This window comes from Urocitellus parryii, chromosome X, assembly GCF_045843805.1.
Source record: "Urocitellus parryii isolate mUroPar1 chromosome X, mUroPar1.hap1, whole genome shotgun sequence".
Classification (NCBI taxonomy): domain Eukaryota; kingdom Metazoa; phylum Chordata; class Mammalia; order Rodentia; family Sciuridae; genus Urocitellus; species Urocitellus parryii.
The window spans coordinates 22,304,594-22,322,715 of NC_135547.1; the positions used below are offsets into that span (position 1 = coordinate 22,304,594).

Here is an 18,122-nt window from a genome sequence, read left to right on the forward strand (position 1 = left end):
TAAGATTTTATATTTACAAAATACTGATCTTTTGCTAAAATTATTTCTTGAAGATCATAAAGAAAAGAGAAATATCTAGGCTTTTGTTTTTTGTAATGGCTTGGTAAAAATGCAGTTCAGCAGCTTTACCTATGTTTTATGTAATCCAGAGTTTCATGAAGTATCTGTGGAAGTTTTTAAAGAGACAGTGGATGTATTTAATTCATTACTGCCCTATGTCTACCCATGGTAGGTTTGGATTCTGGTAGTTGGAAACATTTCTTAAGTTTGAAAAATATTCTTCAAAGTCAATGTTTTTCACATTGTGAGTTGCCATTCATTACTGGGTTGTAAATTCAGCTTAGTGAGTGGTGAAAAAAGTTTTTTAAAACATTGAGAAAAGGGCTGGGGATGTGGCTCAAGCGGTAGCGCACTCGCCTGGCATGTGTGTGGCCTGGGTTTGATCCTCAGCACCACATACAAACAAAGATGTTGTGTCCGCCGAAAACTAAAAAATAAATATTAAAAATTCTCTTTCTCTCTCTCTCTCTCTCAAAAAAAATTAAAAAAAAATTGAGAAAAAATAGAACATTAAGCAGACTTTCATACTAGAGTAAGTATGGTTTTGAGGAGCCTTTAAGTTGTTTCTTTCTATGTAAAAATACTGAAACATATGTGTATACTGGTTTGCAACTTAAGACGTAATTTTACACTGGGGCATGGTAAGAAGAGTTTCAAAACCAGTGTTTATCAGTCATATAAGTAATTAATATACCATGTTCAGTACTTAGAGATTAATGTTGAGATAGATAAAGTCCAGATAATTATTTGTAGACAGATTTGATACCACATGGGTCCTTCTATTATTGTGGCCTTCTGTAAATATTGTAAGGTCAGTATTTTAGTAATAAAAATCTAATGTAGGTTATAATGGGTATTTAATTGAGTTGGGAAGTTATTAGAGATACTCTTGATTCTCTCTGATACTAAAGTGGTCCTGAAGCATATGGAAGTGTGATTCCCAAAAATGGCTTTGTGACCCCTACCTTTGTCTGTCCCTGAGGTATCTAAAGGTAATGGACATGGAAACAGATGTAGTTTTAGTTTTGTCTTTGCTATTGCTTGTATGATGGTGAGAGTGAATCTCAAAGGACCTGAACTTTATTACCTACAAAATGAGAGCTTTTAGATTATGTGACATTTAAAATTTTATCAGGATATTTAACTCTCAGTCTACCCAGTAGTTACAAAATTTCAAAACAGAGCTAATTTCAGTTAAAATATACATATGTTCTATGAAATGTGTAGAAAGAACCATAAAACTGAGTGTTCACAAAATCAAACAATGATAAGGTGTTAGCAGGACTGAATGAGGTCTGGCACCTCCAAATATGTGATAATTTCCCAGGTGCAACTAAGATTAGTGCAAATGCCTTTTTTGCTGTCTTCTACTTTTAGTTCAGGCAATCTAACACACATTGGACATTCAGTAAATATTTCTTGAATGAGTTCACATTGTTTTTGGTGCATAGCTGTGAATTATGAAATAAAAACTTTGTAGTGGACAGTTTATTTTTAAATTTTTTAGACATTTTACTTCTCTAATTTTGTATTGGTGCATTATAGTCATACATAATAGTGGGGTTTGATGTTACATATTTCTTCATGCACACAAGATCAATATAGTTTGGGCAATATCTTTCCCCAGTATTTCTTGTTTCTGCCACTTCTCCCTCCTCCTGGTCCATTTCCTGTATTGGTGTTCTTCCTTTGATTTACATGAGATCCCTTTCCCCCACCTTTTTTCCTCCAGAGCTTCCACATGTGAGAGAAAATGTACAACCCTTGACTCTCTTGAATTTGACTTATTTTGTTTAACATAATGTTCTCTAGTTCTATCCCTTTTCCTGAAAATGACATATTTTCATTCTTCTTTATGGCTGAATAAAACTCCTTTGTGCATATATAGCACACTTTATTTACTTCATATTTTGACAGACATTTAATTTTTTAAAATCTCAAAATGCTTATGATATTTTTAAAATCTCAAAATGCTTATGATAATGCTTATATTGCAGATGATATTCACAGCTGAATGAATACACAGACTATAAGCACATTCATAATAGAGAGAAAAATATTTCTATTTGTTATTTTTTGCCATTGGGTAGTATATACCACATTTTATTTCTCCATTGGTGGACATCTAGGCTGGTCCCATAGTTTGGCTATTGTGAATTTTGGTGTTATAAACATGGCTATGCATGTATCATTGTAGTATGATGACTTTTTATTTCTTTAGGATAAATACCAAGGAATAGTATAGCTCAGTCATATGGTGGTCCAATTTCTAGTCTTCTGAGGAACCTCCATACTTATTTCCATAGTGATAGCACTATTTTACAATCCCACCAACAGTGTAAAAAACAGTTAATTTTTTTTGGTACTTTGGATTGAACTCAGGGGCACTCGACCACTAAGCCACATCCCCAGCCCTGTTTTGTATTTTATTTAGAGACAAGGTCTCACTGACATGCTAGTGTCTTGTTTTTGCTGAGGCTGGCTTTAAACTTGGCGATCCTCCTGCCTCAGCCTCCCGAGCCACTGAGATTACATCACTGTGCCCACCCAGAAACAAGTTAATTTTGGGGGGCTGGGAATGTGGCTTAAGTGGTAGCGCACTCGCCTGGCATGCGCAGGGTGCTGGGTTCGATCCTCAGCACCACATAAAAAATAAAATAAAGATGTTGTGTCCACCGAAAACTAAAAAATAAATATTTAAAAAAATGTACAACTCATCCCTGCTAGGAAATGAAGGAATATATGAGAGTTCTTGAAAGGTTAGAAGCGTTAATGTATATTGAGTTTTTTCTTTTTGTTGAAACTAGATTATGTTACTAATGCTTGAACCTTGTTAAGAATATAGTGTTTAGAAAGACTTAGTTTATCCATTAAGTCAGAATTTTGTAATTCAGTGATCTGGTGATGTGAACTTTTCTAGTTCACTGGCTATCCTGTACTCATGTAAGGGAAATCTTTGTTTCTTTTCTGTTGAATATATCAGCATTGTGTCTAGATAATTGAGGACAAGGATATCTTTGGGATTTAATTTTCCAGTCTCTAAAATGGATGAGATTGACTGATCCTCAGGGTCTCTTACAACTTTTAGTATTGTCTTGAAACTTCAATTCTTTGATCATCTTTTCAGCATTTTCTAATATAAAGAACTTTATTTTGCACTACTAGGCTGCTTTTATCCGTGATGAAATGATGCCCGGAGAGTGGGATGTTTGTGTTACTTCTTATGAGATGGTGATTAAAGAAAAGTCTGTATTCAAAAAGTTTCATTGGCGATACCTTGTCATTGATGAAGCTCACAGAATAAAAAATGAAAAATCTAAGGTGAGTTCTCAATATCTTTATTCACGTTTTTATTTATCTATCGGGTTTATTCACTTTTCTGTATTTGAAATAAAAAAGTAATGGAAGATTGTGGTTTTATTCATGAAAGGTGAATGAAAATCAGTTTTTAAAATGGTTTTAAATACATTTATTGACTACAAGACAGATAAAACTTGAGTATAGTTTAATTTAAAGAAAATTAGGTGTTCATTTGCTGTGCCTCCTATTACAGCCTACTCTGTAATGCTACAATATTTTAATATTGTTGTAAGAATATTTGGTGTACAAATGTCCTTTGCATTGACTTATTTTTTTATTGAGGAACTACCTTGTGTGTATTCATGTGGATTAGAAAAAAAAGAATTTCCTGGAATTATCTGACTTGTGCGAATTAGAGTGTGGTGTTAACATTGAAAAATATCAATATTTTTTGCCATTCAACTCCATCAACAGTAGAAAAAACTTCAGTTATTATGATGAGCCTGTCTTTGGATCACTGGGCTACTTTGGGAGAAACAGGGACAGAACTGGAGCAAAACCACCAGGTGGATCATACTAATTTCAAATTGGAACTAATAACCTGATAAGAGGATACATGTTAGAGAATAATTATTATTTAAGTGTATTATAAAAATAAAGATTTTTGTTAAGATTACCATTCTTTTATGTTTTTTGTCATAATTTTTGTGGTCTTAAATTTGGAAAGAGCATAAACAGTGTCTGGGAAAATGAGCTTAATTGTGGTAGTGAAAAATTGTGACCAGGTCAAATTAGAATTTGGCTAGGTATGTAGGTGAATGTGGTTAGTGGGGAGAAGGAGATTTTATTATATAAGGTGATAGCCTGGATTCCATGGAGAAGTTCTGAGTATTTTATGGGGATTGAACTGGAAAAAATCTTCAAAGTAGGGGAGGAGTCTTAAGTATAAATACTATCTGCATTCTTTCAGCATAGAAATGCCTAGAATATTTTGTTGAGTTGTGCTTCACTGCAGGAGTGTCACCTGAACTAGGATATTTCCCCATAGATAATTAATTTTTGAATTATACTGTATTCAGAAAACATATTGGTTAAATAAAGTATAATCAAATGTTGAACATTACAACAAATAAAACAACACTTACATAAGTCTTATTTTTCTAGCTTTCAGAGATTGTTCGTGAGTTCAAATCAACTAACCGCTTACTTCTAACTGGAACACCTTTGCAGAATAACTTGCATGAACTCTGGGCATTACTCAACTTTTTATTGCCCGATGTCTTTAATTCTGCAGATGTAAGTGTAAATTATACTTTTTTTGGGTGATGGTGCTGGGGGTTGAACCTAGGGTCTCGAGTATGGTTATATGTACTCCTATCCCTCACTGAGCTACATCCTCAGTCCCAAGCCATCTATTTTAAATATATTTTTCTGTTGTTCACAGATACCTGTTTTCAAAGTGTAGAATATAAATTAAAATTCATAATTCTTTTTCATTTGTAATTCTTTACCTCTGTGTGTTGGTTTTTCTCAGGGAGAAAATTCTCAGGTACCCAATTTTAAAATGATGGTATTTAGGGAAATCCTTTCTCTTGAGATTAACTTGCCTGTTCAACTTTGCCTATATCATGTTGCTACCACAACTTATGATATAAACTGAGTTCAGAATAGTACATTCAACATTTTCTTTTAATTAAGTTGGGGGACTTAAAACATATTTCTGTGTACGATGTGGCAGAAGTAATCTTTTTGGGAAGGTTTTATTACAATTATACAAAATAGTGAGAATCATTATGCCATAATTGTACATGCACATAATATAATTTCAACCATCTTATTTCTCTGTACCTTCCCTTGATTATTGTAGGTATCTCCTGTATTCTGCCTCTCTTAGCAAGTAGATTCATTCTCTTCTCAAAGAGAAGAGGCATTGTAGGCATTAACATTTGGTGAGTGCTAAAGAACTTATAACATGTGATTTAAAAACAGTGTATTTACAAAACACAACATTACCACAGGGCAGCAAACTGAATCAAGTGATTAAAGAACTTTGGAGCTTGATTTTTTGATTCTTAACTCCTATTCTTTTAAACTAGATATAATATTACTACAGTATGGGAAAGTCTAATGTTTCTAAGGAAAAAATTTGTTGACCAAGTTTCTCTAAAATGGGGTCCAAATTTTGTAACCGTTCCAGTATTCTACCTATTTCAGAAGTAAGTAATACTGACCAGCACAATTAACACATTTCTGGGATGGGGTTGTGGCTCAATGGTAGAGTGCTTGCCTAGCATGTGTGAGACACTGGGTTCAATACTCAGCACCACATAAAAATAATAATAAACAAATAAAAGTTGTAAAAATGATTTTAAAAAAGAAGTAATATTGGCCATCACAATTAATGCATTTCTGGGCTGGGGCTGTGGCTCAGTAGAAGAGTGCTTGCCTAGCATGTGTGAGGCACTGGGTTCAATACTCAGCACCACATAAAAACTAAATGAATATAATACAAGGTATTGTGTCCATCTATAACTAAAAAAATTAAAAAAAAAAACAATGCATTTGTGAAAGTACTTTTAAAGTAAATTATTTCTGTATTGACTGCATAAGAACTTACGGTGATCTAGTTTATTTAAAGAAAACCTGTGTACTTATTGCTGAATTTTTATCCCTCCACAGGACTTTGATTCTTGGTTTGACACTAAAAATTGCCTTGGTGATCAAAAACTTGTGGAAAGACTTCATGCAGTAAGTAATAGCAGACAAGAAAATTAATGAATTACATATAACTGAGCCAGGAAACAAACTGCCATAGAATCTGAACTTTTGGGTTTGTTTGGCTCAGTTTCACTGCTTCTCCCTCAGTCTTGCTGATAGCCTCTTTGGCTAGCAAACTTGACTATATCCTCTGCCTCTGCAAAACAGCTTTTTTGCCTTGATCTCTTCTGTGATAGTGCAGTCTTTTCCACTAGAGGCTCTTTACTGTCTCATCTCCATCGTTCCTCTGGATGGCATCAGTATTCTCCTGGTTCCCCAAGGCTAATCCTTCTTCACCTTCATGTATAAAACTCTTCCCTTGAAGTTCAAGCTATCTTTCAGTTTCACATTATACCCATTCTCTTCTTTATCATTTATCAACAGGTAATTCCCTTACATTCATTGAACACCAGTTTTCTGTTCTTCGATAGCAATGTCATATACTTCTAGGTCTTTAACTCATGTTATGTCTTTTGTACCTGTTCGATTACCTTACAGAGACCTCCCATCTGTGGACCCCTGCTGCTTCTTCCTATGTATCAACCAATTTCTGTTACAGATTTTAAAATCTTTATTTATTTGTTTGTTTTATGTGGTGCTGAGGATCAAACTCAGTGCCTCACAGGCGCTAGGTAAGCTCTCTACCACTGAGCTACAATCACAGCCCTCTGTTATGGATTTTTTATGTATCCATTAATAAGCTCATTTTATGTAACTTGAACCACTCTTTTTTTTTTTGGCCAGTTCTCCCAAACATATTTGCTCCCTTGACTGTCTTTCATACCTGCCCCCAAAATTGTGAATTGGAATAATGTAACTGTCCTTTTGGGTTTGATTTCTGCTACCACTTATTAACAGAGTGACCTTCTTCATACTGGGCTTTCTCAATATTGATAAAGAAGTTTTACAGCTCTACAGATTCAAACTGCTGTGATTTCATGTCCTCTAACAAATTGGCATTTCATGATATTGGTGTTTCTTCAACATGATCATCTATGCTCTGACAGATATTTCAGACCTTTCCCAGTCTCCTCAGAATTTCTACTCTACATATCTCCTGCCTTCTGCCTCTCTTTGCAAGTAGATTCATTCTCTTCTCAAAGAGTATATAGAAATCATTATGTAAGAACTCCTTTAAGGATGTGTATCTTTCAAGGATGTCTACATATGTGTTAACCTACTCAGGTCAGTGAATAATTCTTTTATGTGAACTTTGGATCTCACCTCTTCTTGTTTCCTTATGGACATTTTTCTGCTTCCTTAAGGTCTTTCCCCTCTGATTTATCCTTTCAATTGACTAAATTTTCTACCTTTCTCTCTATATTAGATGGGACACATAAACCCTATATGATATCTCCCTTATTAAATAAAAACCCAATGTTACTGAACTAAGCCTGTTTTGCCATCTGCACAGTAAGCCCATCATTGCAACAATGAATTGTGCAAAAGAGAAGGAGTTTATTTGCAAGATGGCTGAGCCCATGGATGTAGAAGACCCAAATCTCAAATCTGCCTGAGGATGGGTTTTGGGAATATTTGTGGGATAAAGAAGCAGGGTATTCTGAGGTGTGGGGAAAGGTGATTGGAGGTTAAGTGATCAATGGTCTGTGCATACATAATCAGACTTCTTGGCTCTTCAGAGGACCCATGGTCAGAAAACGGTGGCATTACAATAACCTGAAGGTAGAGTTTTGGGCCTCCTGATGTCAAAAGGTCACCCATTGGACACTAGAACAGGCCCAAGTGAAGAGTCAGTGGTTTTGACAGAAGCAGCTTTCAACTGGAAAGTAACCTAGACAGCCATTATCACCATAACTCGTGTATCTACAACAAAGCTAGCGGGAGCCTAATAATACATGGCTGTGTCTCTTGGCTGGTTAATTATCAAAGTTAGGATTTTGTCCTCCCATGGAATCTTGGAGACTGAGGCCTTATTTCTTTGATGGTTACATTCCTGAGAATGGCTGTCAGGTCCTTGATAGATACTTCTGAGTTGCAGAAGACATATATTTACAATTGGAAGTCCTTCTTTTAGTAAATGCCCAGTAGATGGGTTGTAGTCCATTGAGCCAAGAGCTCAGTTTTTCTAATCCCACACCCACCTAACCCTCACATAAATATATGACACTGCTCTCTGATTCTTATTTATTTGATGGCCAACCTTCTTGAAAGAGCAGTAAACCTCTTCCTATCCATCTGTACTACCTAATCTCCTATTCACTCTTGAACCCATTGACCACTGGTTTCAATCCATTCTATGCAGTTGAAACCTATTTCACAGTCTTTGTTTTTTTCAACTACTGAGCCACATCCCCAGCCCTACCTTGTATTTTATTTAGAGACAGGGTCTCACCGAGTTGTTTGGCTTTGAACTCTTAATCCTCCTGCCTCAGCCTCTTGAACCACTGGAATCACATAGTCTTTTGAAGTGACTTTCCAGAGTTTGAATTAAGGGTATACCTTTTGGTGAGTATCTTGGCTTTTCTGTAGTATTTGGTATTGCTAATCACTCCTCATGCTGAAAACTCTTTCCTGCTTGGTTTCCCTAGAGATTTACTCCCATAGTTTCACTTTCTGCCTATATACTGGTAACTACCAAATTGACCTCTTGTATCTCTTTCCTGTATTTTCCCTTATTGTCACTTTTGTTTTTTGTGATTTCAGTTACCCACAGTCAACCATAGTTCATATATTAAGTGGAAAATTCTAGAAACAAAAATTTTGTAAGTGTTGAGAGCCACATTCACATAATTTTTTTTTATATTTATTTATTTATTTTTTTTTAGTTCTCGGCGGACACAACATCCTTGTTGGTATGTGGTGCTGAGGATCGAACCCGGGCCGCACGCATGCCAGGCGAGCGCGCTACCGCTTGAGCCACATCCCCAGCCCTCACATAATTTTTATTACAATATATTATTATAGTAGTTCTATTTCATTATTGTTAATCTCTTACTACACCCAATTTATAAATTAAACTTTATTATTGGTATGTGTGCATAGGAAAAAACAGTTTATATAGGATCCTGTACAACCTGTTGTTTCAGGCATCCACGGTTTTAGGGGATGTGTCTTGGAATGTATCCCCTGTGGATAACAGGGGATTATGTTCTTTCTCTCTTTCTCTCTCTCTCTTCCTCTTTCTTTCTTTCTTTCTTTCTTTCTTTCTTTCTTTCTTTCTTTCTTTCTTTCTGTAATGGGAGTTGAACCCAGGAGTTTTTACCACTGAGCTACATTGCCAGTCCTTTTTATTTTTTAGTTTGAGGCAGGGTCTCCCTAAGTTGCTGAGGCTGACCTTGAACTTGTGATCCTCCTGCCTCAGCCTCCTGAGTTGCTGATACAGGCTGATACCACCAATGCCCAGCGGGACTACTACACTTTTCATATTCTACTACCTTCTGAGTCTTTTTGCTGAAAATATCTTACTCCTCATAGTCTCTCTTAGATAAGGTTAAGAACCCCAAGCTTGAAACCAGAAGTCTTATTTTTACTCTTCTCTTTTCCTTATCCTCCATAGATCTTTAAATAAAAACAGCTATAGTTTATTGACTGTCTACCATGATAAATCTCTACACATGTATTATCACAAGTTTCCACAGCAACCTTGGAGATAGGTATCAGTATCCCCTTTGTAAAATACTTAACTTTATGTTAACCATAAATATTTTTTGGATGAATGAATGGGGAAACAGAGTTGGGAAAATTAAAGAACTTGGACAGATTTGTTACAGCTAATCAGGAACTGAATTGATCTTAAAGTTAGCTTAGTTTGGATTTGAATTCTGCTTCCACTAATTAGCAAATGGCTTCTATGAACTTATGAAAATTGAAGTAATCACATTTACCTAAATATTTATTTTAAGGATTAAATACTATATAGAAAGTTCATGGCTCCATGTCTAGCACATTGTAGGTAGATATTCTGCGGTTTGGAACATTATTATTTTCTTTTGATAGTATCTGTCTTCCATGTGTACACCTTTTTCTCTTTTCATCCAGACTTCCTTAACATTGAACCATTTTTTTCTGCTTTTATTTGTTTAAATACTTTGAACTCACCAGCATTTTGAATTCATTTTTGGAGAATCTTTGATTAGAACTCTTGACCCCAGATTTCCTCTCAGGTTCAAAAATCATATCACAGCAGGTTTTTTTTTAACAAGTTCTTCAGTGCTTATTCTATAGTCAATAGTCTTATTGTCTTAATTTTTAATATATTTTGTGCCATCAATTATGACCATCTAATTTAGGTTCCCTATTTTTGGATGATGCTGGGAATTGAACTCAGGGCCTCATGAATGCTATCTATTCCCTCTTCCACTGAGCTATAACCTCTATTCTGATTTTCTACTTGGCTATTACTTGGTTGGTAGTGTTTATAATATTATAAAATGGGAAGTAAATTACACATTAGAGTATTGTTAATAAGATGCATAGTTTTAATATTTAACATTTAATACATTTTTATAAAATCTATCATGTTTTAGGTTTTAAAACCATTTTTGTTACGTCGTATAAAAACTGATGTAGAAAAGAGTCTGCCTCCTAAAAAGGAAATCAAGATTTACTTGGGACTGAGTAAGATGCAACGAGAATGGTGAGCTCTTTTATTTCCATTATCATTTATTTGTGTATAAAATTTACTAAAAATTATCTTTGTAGTTATTATGCCTTTAGTTCAAAATTATATTTTGTATTTAAATGGTAAGTTTTGTAATTCATATACTTTAATAGAAGACACACAAATATTTTATTTAACCCTTGGAAAGAGTAGTGGTTTTGTAGTCTATAAATCTGGGTTGGAATCCCATTTGTTTCTCCTTCATAGCTGTTTAGCTTGGGTAAGTTAAATAACCTAAGTGATCTTTCTGTAAAATGGAGATATTAATACTTAGCTTATGAAGATGATGTTAGGATTGAAGGGGGTAATGTTGCAGGTAGACTTGTTGGTTACTTTTGCTTTCCATCATCAGTGAAAATAGTAATAACTATAATAATGATGGAAATGATGATTAAAACAATGATTTTGGATAAAGATGAAGATGATGATTAAAACAATGATTTATTACAAAAAAGAGAAGCTTGAATGGTTTGATAAATACAAGCAAGCAGAAATTGACAGGGAGTCATAAGGAATTATAAATAGAACATGTTAATAATAATTTTGCTAAAAGAAGTAAATGTTGCTTATTTAAAAATTAGAGCATATAAAAATATATAATTATTTATCTACTGTACAAGCCAGTATGAAGAGAGATTCTTTGAACTCAGACCTAAGATTGAATTTTGCTCTGTCCCTTGCTGTGGCCGAGTAAGTTATTTAACTTCTCTTACCTGCCTGAATTTCCATCTGTAAATGGGCATGACATCAGTAGATACCTTAGAGTTGTGAAGATTTAGTAAGATCATTCACTCAACACCCTTGACATAATACCTGGCACTTAGTACAAGTTTGCTATTATTAAATACTGGTCAGGGGGCTGGGGATGTGGCTCAAGCGGTAGCGTGCTCGCCTGGCATGCGTGTGGCCCGGGTTCGATCCTCAGCACCACATACAAACAAAGATGTTATGTCCGCCGAAAACTGAAAAATAAATATTAAAAATTTAAAAAAAAAAGTTAAAAAAAATAAATACTGGTCAGGAATATACATAGATTTCTTTTTTCCTAAAAAAGTTCTAGAGAAGATAATGCAAAATATTTCTAGGAACAGAACAACAGCAACAAAAAACCTGTAAAGACAGGTATAAGAAATTGAGATTGTAAAATTTTTAGTGCAAACATGTTTTTTTAACTCGAGTAAAAGTTGGATGCCAGTTTTCAGCCAATATTGTAGTTATTGAGTAAACATCAGATATAATTCTCTGAGTAATTGTCAGTTGAGGGAAGTTGTTGGTAATAATGAGTAAAACAGGAGAAGGATAATACAGGTCTGTAACAAACATGGGTTAAAATGTTCAAATCTTGGTATTGCTGATATTTAGTCTCAAATCAAATCTTTTTTTTTTTTTTGGTTCTGGGGCTTGAACTCAGGGCCTTGTATATGGTAGGTATGTGTTCTATCATTGAACTACACTCCCAGCCCTCAAATTAAATCTTTGTCGTTTTTCTATAAAAAAAAACTGAATCTGATTGCCAAAGGAATATTTCTTTATGACATTAACCGTTCTAATAATGGATGATTAATTATAGTTTAAAATTTTAGGTATACAAAAATCCTGATGAAAGATATTGATGTTTTAAACTCTGCTGGCAAAATGGACAAGATGCGACTCTTAAACATTCTGATGCAACTTCGGAAGTGTTGTAATCATCCATATTTGTTTGATGGTGCTGAGCCTGGTCCACCTTATACCACGGATGAGCATATTGTCAGCAACAGTGGCAAAATGGTTGTTCTGGATAAACTGTTGGCCAAACTCAAAGAACAGGGTGAGTAATGAATTTTTATATTACTGTGGAATAAATTAATATTAATCATTTGTATATGAATAAAATTTTCCATATTTATTCACTCAGCACATTATTGAGTACTTAGTATTTGTCAGGAATTGTCCTATAGGTTCACTGTTCAGAGATGAATAATAGTCTCTGCCTTGGAGAAGCTCATAGTGTAGTGAGGAGGAACAGTTTGTTGTGATGAGTGCTATAATATGTTGAGGAACTGGGAGTTGGAAAGTCTTTACAGAGATGATGTTTGAGGTGAGTGCTGGAGAAAGTATAGGAGCGAGCTATTAGTCAAAGGTGGGGAAGAGTTCTCTAGGGCAGTGAATCACATGTGAAAGAAGGAAAGTGGGTGAGCTTATGGTATTTGGCATAGAGCAGCAGCTGGTGAAATCTGGGAAGATGAATGGTACCACATTATGGAAGGCCTTTAGGAGTTTAGTCTTTTTTTATTTTAAAGGCAGAGGGAGGGTCATAGAAGATTTGGCTGTGGCAAGTGAAATGTTAGACAACCTTGGAAGCACTGTGGGGGATCTACTGAGGATGAAAGACCAGAACCAGGAGACTAGTTGGGAGACTATTGTGGTTGTCCTGTGAGAGATCATGTGGATCCATTGCTTATCCTCAGGGCAAAGTAAAGGTGGGCTTTAAGTCATTTCAATGTGTAGAGCATGTTTGAAGACATTAAAAATGCCTAACTCAACAAATGCCTAATTCTGTGTAGCATCCCTTGATGATATGTATTTAGTGGAGTATTTATGTGCTGTATGTTTATATTGTACATAGTAGTTAATTTAAAAAAATTCTGTAGTTGTAGATGGACAGAATGTCTTTATTTGTTTATTTTTATGTGGTGCTGAGGATCGAACCCAGTGTGTTACGTATGCTAGGCAAGCGCTCTACCACTGAGCCACAACCCCAGCCCATATAATAGTCGATTTTATTTTTGTAACTTTCAAGTTCGTTTTTACACCGGTTGTGTAACTTTTTTTTTCAACAAAATGTTTCAGGTTCAAGGGTTCTCATTTTCAGTCAGATGACTCGCTTGCTGGACATTTTGGAGGATTATTGTATGTGGCGTAGTTATGAGTATTGTCGACTGGATGGACAAACTCCACATGAAGAAAGAGAGGTGAGGAAGAGAAAATAAAACAAGACTTCAAAAACCAGAGTTCAATTATGCAGTGTTTTTCATCATTAGGTAGTTTTGAACTTTTGCCTTTTCTTTAACTAGGGTGCATTGAATTTCTCATTACCATCTTTCTGGCTTTCAACTTGGTGTCTTTTCTATCAACTCTAAAAAATTATTCTTTCTAAGGTCTTCAAAGACACTACACCATTTCATCCTTATCTCCTTTAACTCCTGCTACCTGTGACCCTTTTTCTTGCAGGGAATAGGGTACCAGAGATTCAACTCAGGGGCACTTGACCACTGAGCCACATCCCCAGCCCTATTTTGTATTTATTTAGAGACAGGGTCTCACTGAGTTGCTTAGTGCCTCGCTTTTGCTGAAGCTGGCTTTGAACTCAAAATCCTCCTGTCTCAGCCTCCCAAGCTGCTGGGATTAAAGGTGCACGCCACCGTGCGTGTTCTATGATTCTTTTGATTATTGTTTGTCAGCTTACTCTCTGACCTCTGATTCTGTGTCATTTTCTTCTCTTGATCTACTAAAGGAGAACTTTGCCATTTATGAGTTTAACAGTTGAGATTTTACTGGTTTGTGAGCAACCTTAAAACTCATGGAATGTAGTCATCTGAAAGGGAATAATCTTGGCTTTATAGAGCTTTTGTAAAAATGAAATATGACAGCATAGGTATAGTTGTTTATCATGAATTTTGAATGTTGGGACACTAAAAGGTTTGTGTGTAGGGTTAAGTTGCTTAATAAGTCTATCTAGCACCCAATATCTTTCTCAAATTTGGAAATTCTTATAGGTTTTTAGATTATCCCTCACAGATTTCATGGGTCCAATGAATTTTACATCCTTTGAAGCACTTTTTTGGGGGTAGGTTTTGATAATTTTATCTTTTATTTCCTGTAATCCTTCAGGGTTTTTTTTCTTTGGCTTCTGTTTAGTCTTCATAAGACTATACTTATGTTCAGGGTTTGATGCTGTTTTTTATTTTTAGTTGTAAATGGACACAATAACTATATTTTATTTGTTTTTATTTTATGTGGTACAAGGGATTGAACCCAGTGCCTCACGCATACTACGCAAGTGCTCTACCACTGAGCCACAACCCTAGGCCCTTGATCTTGGTTTTGTGTTATAGGGGAAAATTCACTGAACTTAGTTTGAGAACATCTGAATTTTAGTGTCAACACCACCAGTTTGCAGTGTGGGTAAGCCATGTAATTTTCTTAGCCTCTGTATCTTTAATTATAGCGTAAGGATAAAATTAACACTTAGGCTTTTTTTTTTGACAATATTGTTGTGAGAATCAGTTGATATAATAGGTTCAAACATAAATTTGAGTAACTTTTTTGTGGTGCTTGATTGAAGCTGGGCCTTGAATTGCTGGACAAGTACTCTACTGCTGAACCACATCCCCAGCCCACAACTGTTTAAACAGTTTTAAACTGCATATTGTAGTATATGCTGCATGCTATGAAATTGAACACAGGTCTTTCTATATCTCAGTTTCAGGACTCCTTTTCAGGCTACAAGAACTCTCACCTGCATCTCTCTCCTTCCATAGCAGCTCTAGCACTCTGTCTCTTGCAGGTTTCCTTATTGAAGTCAGTCTTGAGCATAGAACAGTGTTTACAGCAGCACACACACTATTTTCATATTAAGGGTTTTCTGCTACCTACTGTACAGAAACAATTGGGTTAATATTTACACTTGGGGTCATTTCAAAGCTTATATTATTCCTTGCCCTATAGTTTTTAATTCCCTGAGGTGATAACTTGAAGCCTATGAGGCCTTTCCTAATATATTCCTGAGAACCAGTTTCTACAAATCTACATTAAGCATAGCCCCTCTAGTGCCATTCAAGATGATCCTTCTTGCAATAATGAAGAGGATACCAAGACAGAATAGTAGGTACTTTCTGACTTCAAGTAGCCAATTTGTACTCTCTGTGTTCATTACCTATTCCTGTCCCAATTTAGTTTTTTTTTTAATGAAATAATGTTCTCCCTTTAGAGACTGAATTATGTGTGTTGAATTTATTTTTTTTTAATTTAAATATAGCAAAGTTAGAGATACTCTTTATTTCTTGGAAATGTCCTCCTTTCCCATTGTGTTGTTGCCCCACCATCATTTCATCTTTTGTCCTAATGAAGGGAAGACCCCTTTGGACTCCTTACTCTGATTGTTTGCCAACTGAGAAGAAGTACATTTTCTCAGTAATTCTCAGATTTTTCCTTTCTCCATTATTATAGTTAAATTCCAGTAGCTAAGCCTCTGGTCATCCTCCAACTTAATTGTCCTCCTCACTTTTATAGGGAAAGAAACTAACATTTGTCAAGCAACTACTATAAGCTAGGCAACTTAAAGTTCCAATTGAATTCTCTCAGCAGCCCAGGTGAAGTATTGGGATAATTTTCTCCATGTGAAACTATGTCTCAGAGGTTAAATACTTGCCCAGAATCACAGATGTAATAAATGGTAGAGTTGTGATTCACACTCAGGTTTTTGCTCTTTGCTCTCCATTAAGGTACTTCTCACTATACCATGCTGCTTTTTATACTGCCCCTTTTACCTTCTCTGCTGACTGTGGAAGCAGGAATCACTTTTTCTGCCTACAGCTTTGACCACAACAGCCCAATCCTTAAAAAAATACCTTCCTACATTTTGTGATTATACACATAATATATGAATGCTGAAGGAAGTTTGGAAAATGAAGTATTTCTGGCCACCCTTTTTATGAATATATGGTACATATAAGTAATTGATATCATACTATACATATTATACATAAAGTTCACTACCCTGAGTCTTTTTACTCCATGTTATATTATACTTGTCTTTGTCAGTAAAACTATTATAAAAGCCAGTTAAGGATGCTATTTCATCCTCTGCATGTACTGTAAATAATGTAACCCCTTATTGTTTATTATTTAGGTCATTTTCAATTTATTGAAAGTACTGCTATTGTAAGTACTGCTGTAATGAAAGTCCTTATATATAAAACTTAGAGCAAATCTCTATTTTATGAGGATAAATTCCTAGAAGTGGAATTGTTGAGTTAGTGGGTATGAACATTTTTAAGGGTCTTGATGCACAATGCCAAATTACTTTCCAGAGAGGTACTTATTTTCACTCGCAGAAGCAATGTATGAGAGTGCCTGTCTCCCTGCCCACTTATCAACATTGAATATTATCATTTTTAAGCTTCAAAAATGGTATTTTATTAGTTTGTATTTATTTTGTGACTAGTGAGATTAAACATATTCTTATACTTTTATCCATTTTTATTCTGTGAATCATTTGTTCATTTTAGGCTTATTTTTCTATTGGAATCTTGATGTGTTTCCAATTTGTATGAGATGTTTATGTAGAGGATATTAACATGCTATTAACTTCTAAGATATTTACTGTCCCTGGATTTGCCTGATTTTCCTCATTATTTACCTATTTATTCCTTGTTATCATACTGATAGAAATCTTCTTGCCTTGCCCTTTATTTATTGCTCTCATTCCATTTCTAAACTTTCTTGGTTGATTTCTAAGCTACACTTTTATCAATCCTTCATGAGCTAATGGGAATGAAGTTGATATTTCTGACATTTTTGCCCCCCAAATATATTTTAGCTTTTAGTCAATTAAGACATTTCACTGTTGTTTTAGAATGTAAATAAATTATTACTAGCTTAAATTTATCTATGTCATCATTCTAAGTTTGTCTCTATTGGTATAAGCTTTTAGAAATTAGGGAATTCATTTATGTTATACATTTTCTATAGCCATTCACAAAGTACAGTATTTAGAAACATGCTTAAATGAAAATGGAAGAATATTATTAAGTATATTCATAGAGACTATTATAAAGTATATAAAATTTCTGTATCCATTTTCTCAAGACTCTGGTATTATAATTTGATTTTTTCTTTTTCTCTTCCTTTGTTCATCAAAAAAGGAAGCAATAGAGGCCTTTAATGCTACTAATAGTAGCAAATTCATCTTTATGCTGAGTACCAGGGCTGGAGGTCTTGGAATTAACTTGGCAAGTGCTGATGTGGTTATTCTCTATGATTCAGACTGGAATCCACAGGTTGATCTACAAGCTATGGTTAGTATTTTTTAATGAGGTCATGAATTTATTTTTAGTTTTTTGGTGGTACTGGGGATGGATTCCAGGTCCTGTGCATGCTAGGAATGCATTCTGCTACTGAGCTATATCCCTAGCCCCAAATCGGAAATTTATCATAGCTCAGAATACTATTAGTATTTATATAGGAAAAATATGTTATTTATCATTAAAGGGTAATTATTTTGGGGAAGTTTTGTAAAAGTTAGATTATGCTAGGAAATAAAGTTACTGTGCTAATTGAAAAAAAGAAATGAAAATAAATAACACTGAAGTTTTAACTACAGTATTTGTCAATTTTGTCT

The 18,122-nt window shown here is 34.8% G+C and overlaps 1 protein-coding gene across 3 annotated transcripts in view; it reads left to right on the forward strand.

Moving 5' to 3' along the window:
- Positions 1–18,122, forward strand: part of Smarca1 (SNF2 related chromatin remodeling ATPase 1) — a 79,593-nt gene that overhangs the window by 12,494 nt on the left and 48,977 nt on the right. For all 3 annotated transcript variants that reach the window (XM_077793735.1, XM_026413817.2, XM_026413819.2), the window contains 7 exons: positions 3,226–3,381; positions 4,525–4,656; positions 6,040–6,108; positions 10,605–10,714; positions 12,322–12,548; positions 13,571–13,692; positions 17,647–17,799. In XM_077793735.1, coding sequence (XP_077649861.1) covers positions 3,226–3,381; positions 4,525–4,656; positions 6,040–6,108; positions 10,605–10,714; positions 12,322–12,548; positions 13,571–13,692; positions 17,647–17,799 — 969 coding nt within the window. The remainder of the gene's footprint in view (positions 1–3,225; positions 3,382–4,524; positions 4,657–6,039; positions 6,109–10,604; positions 10,715–12,321; positions 12,549–13,570; positions 13,693–17,646; positions 17,800–18,122) is intronic.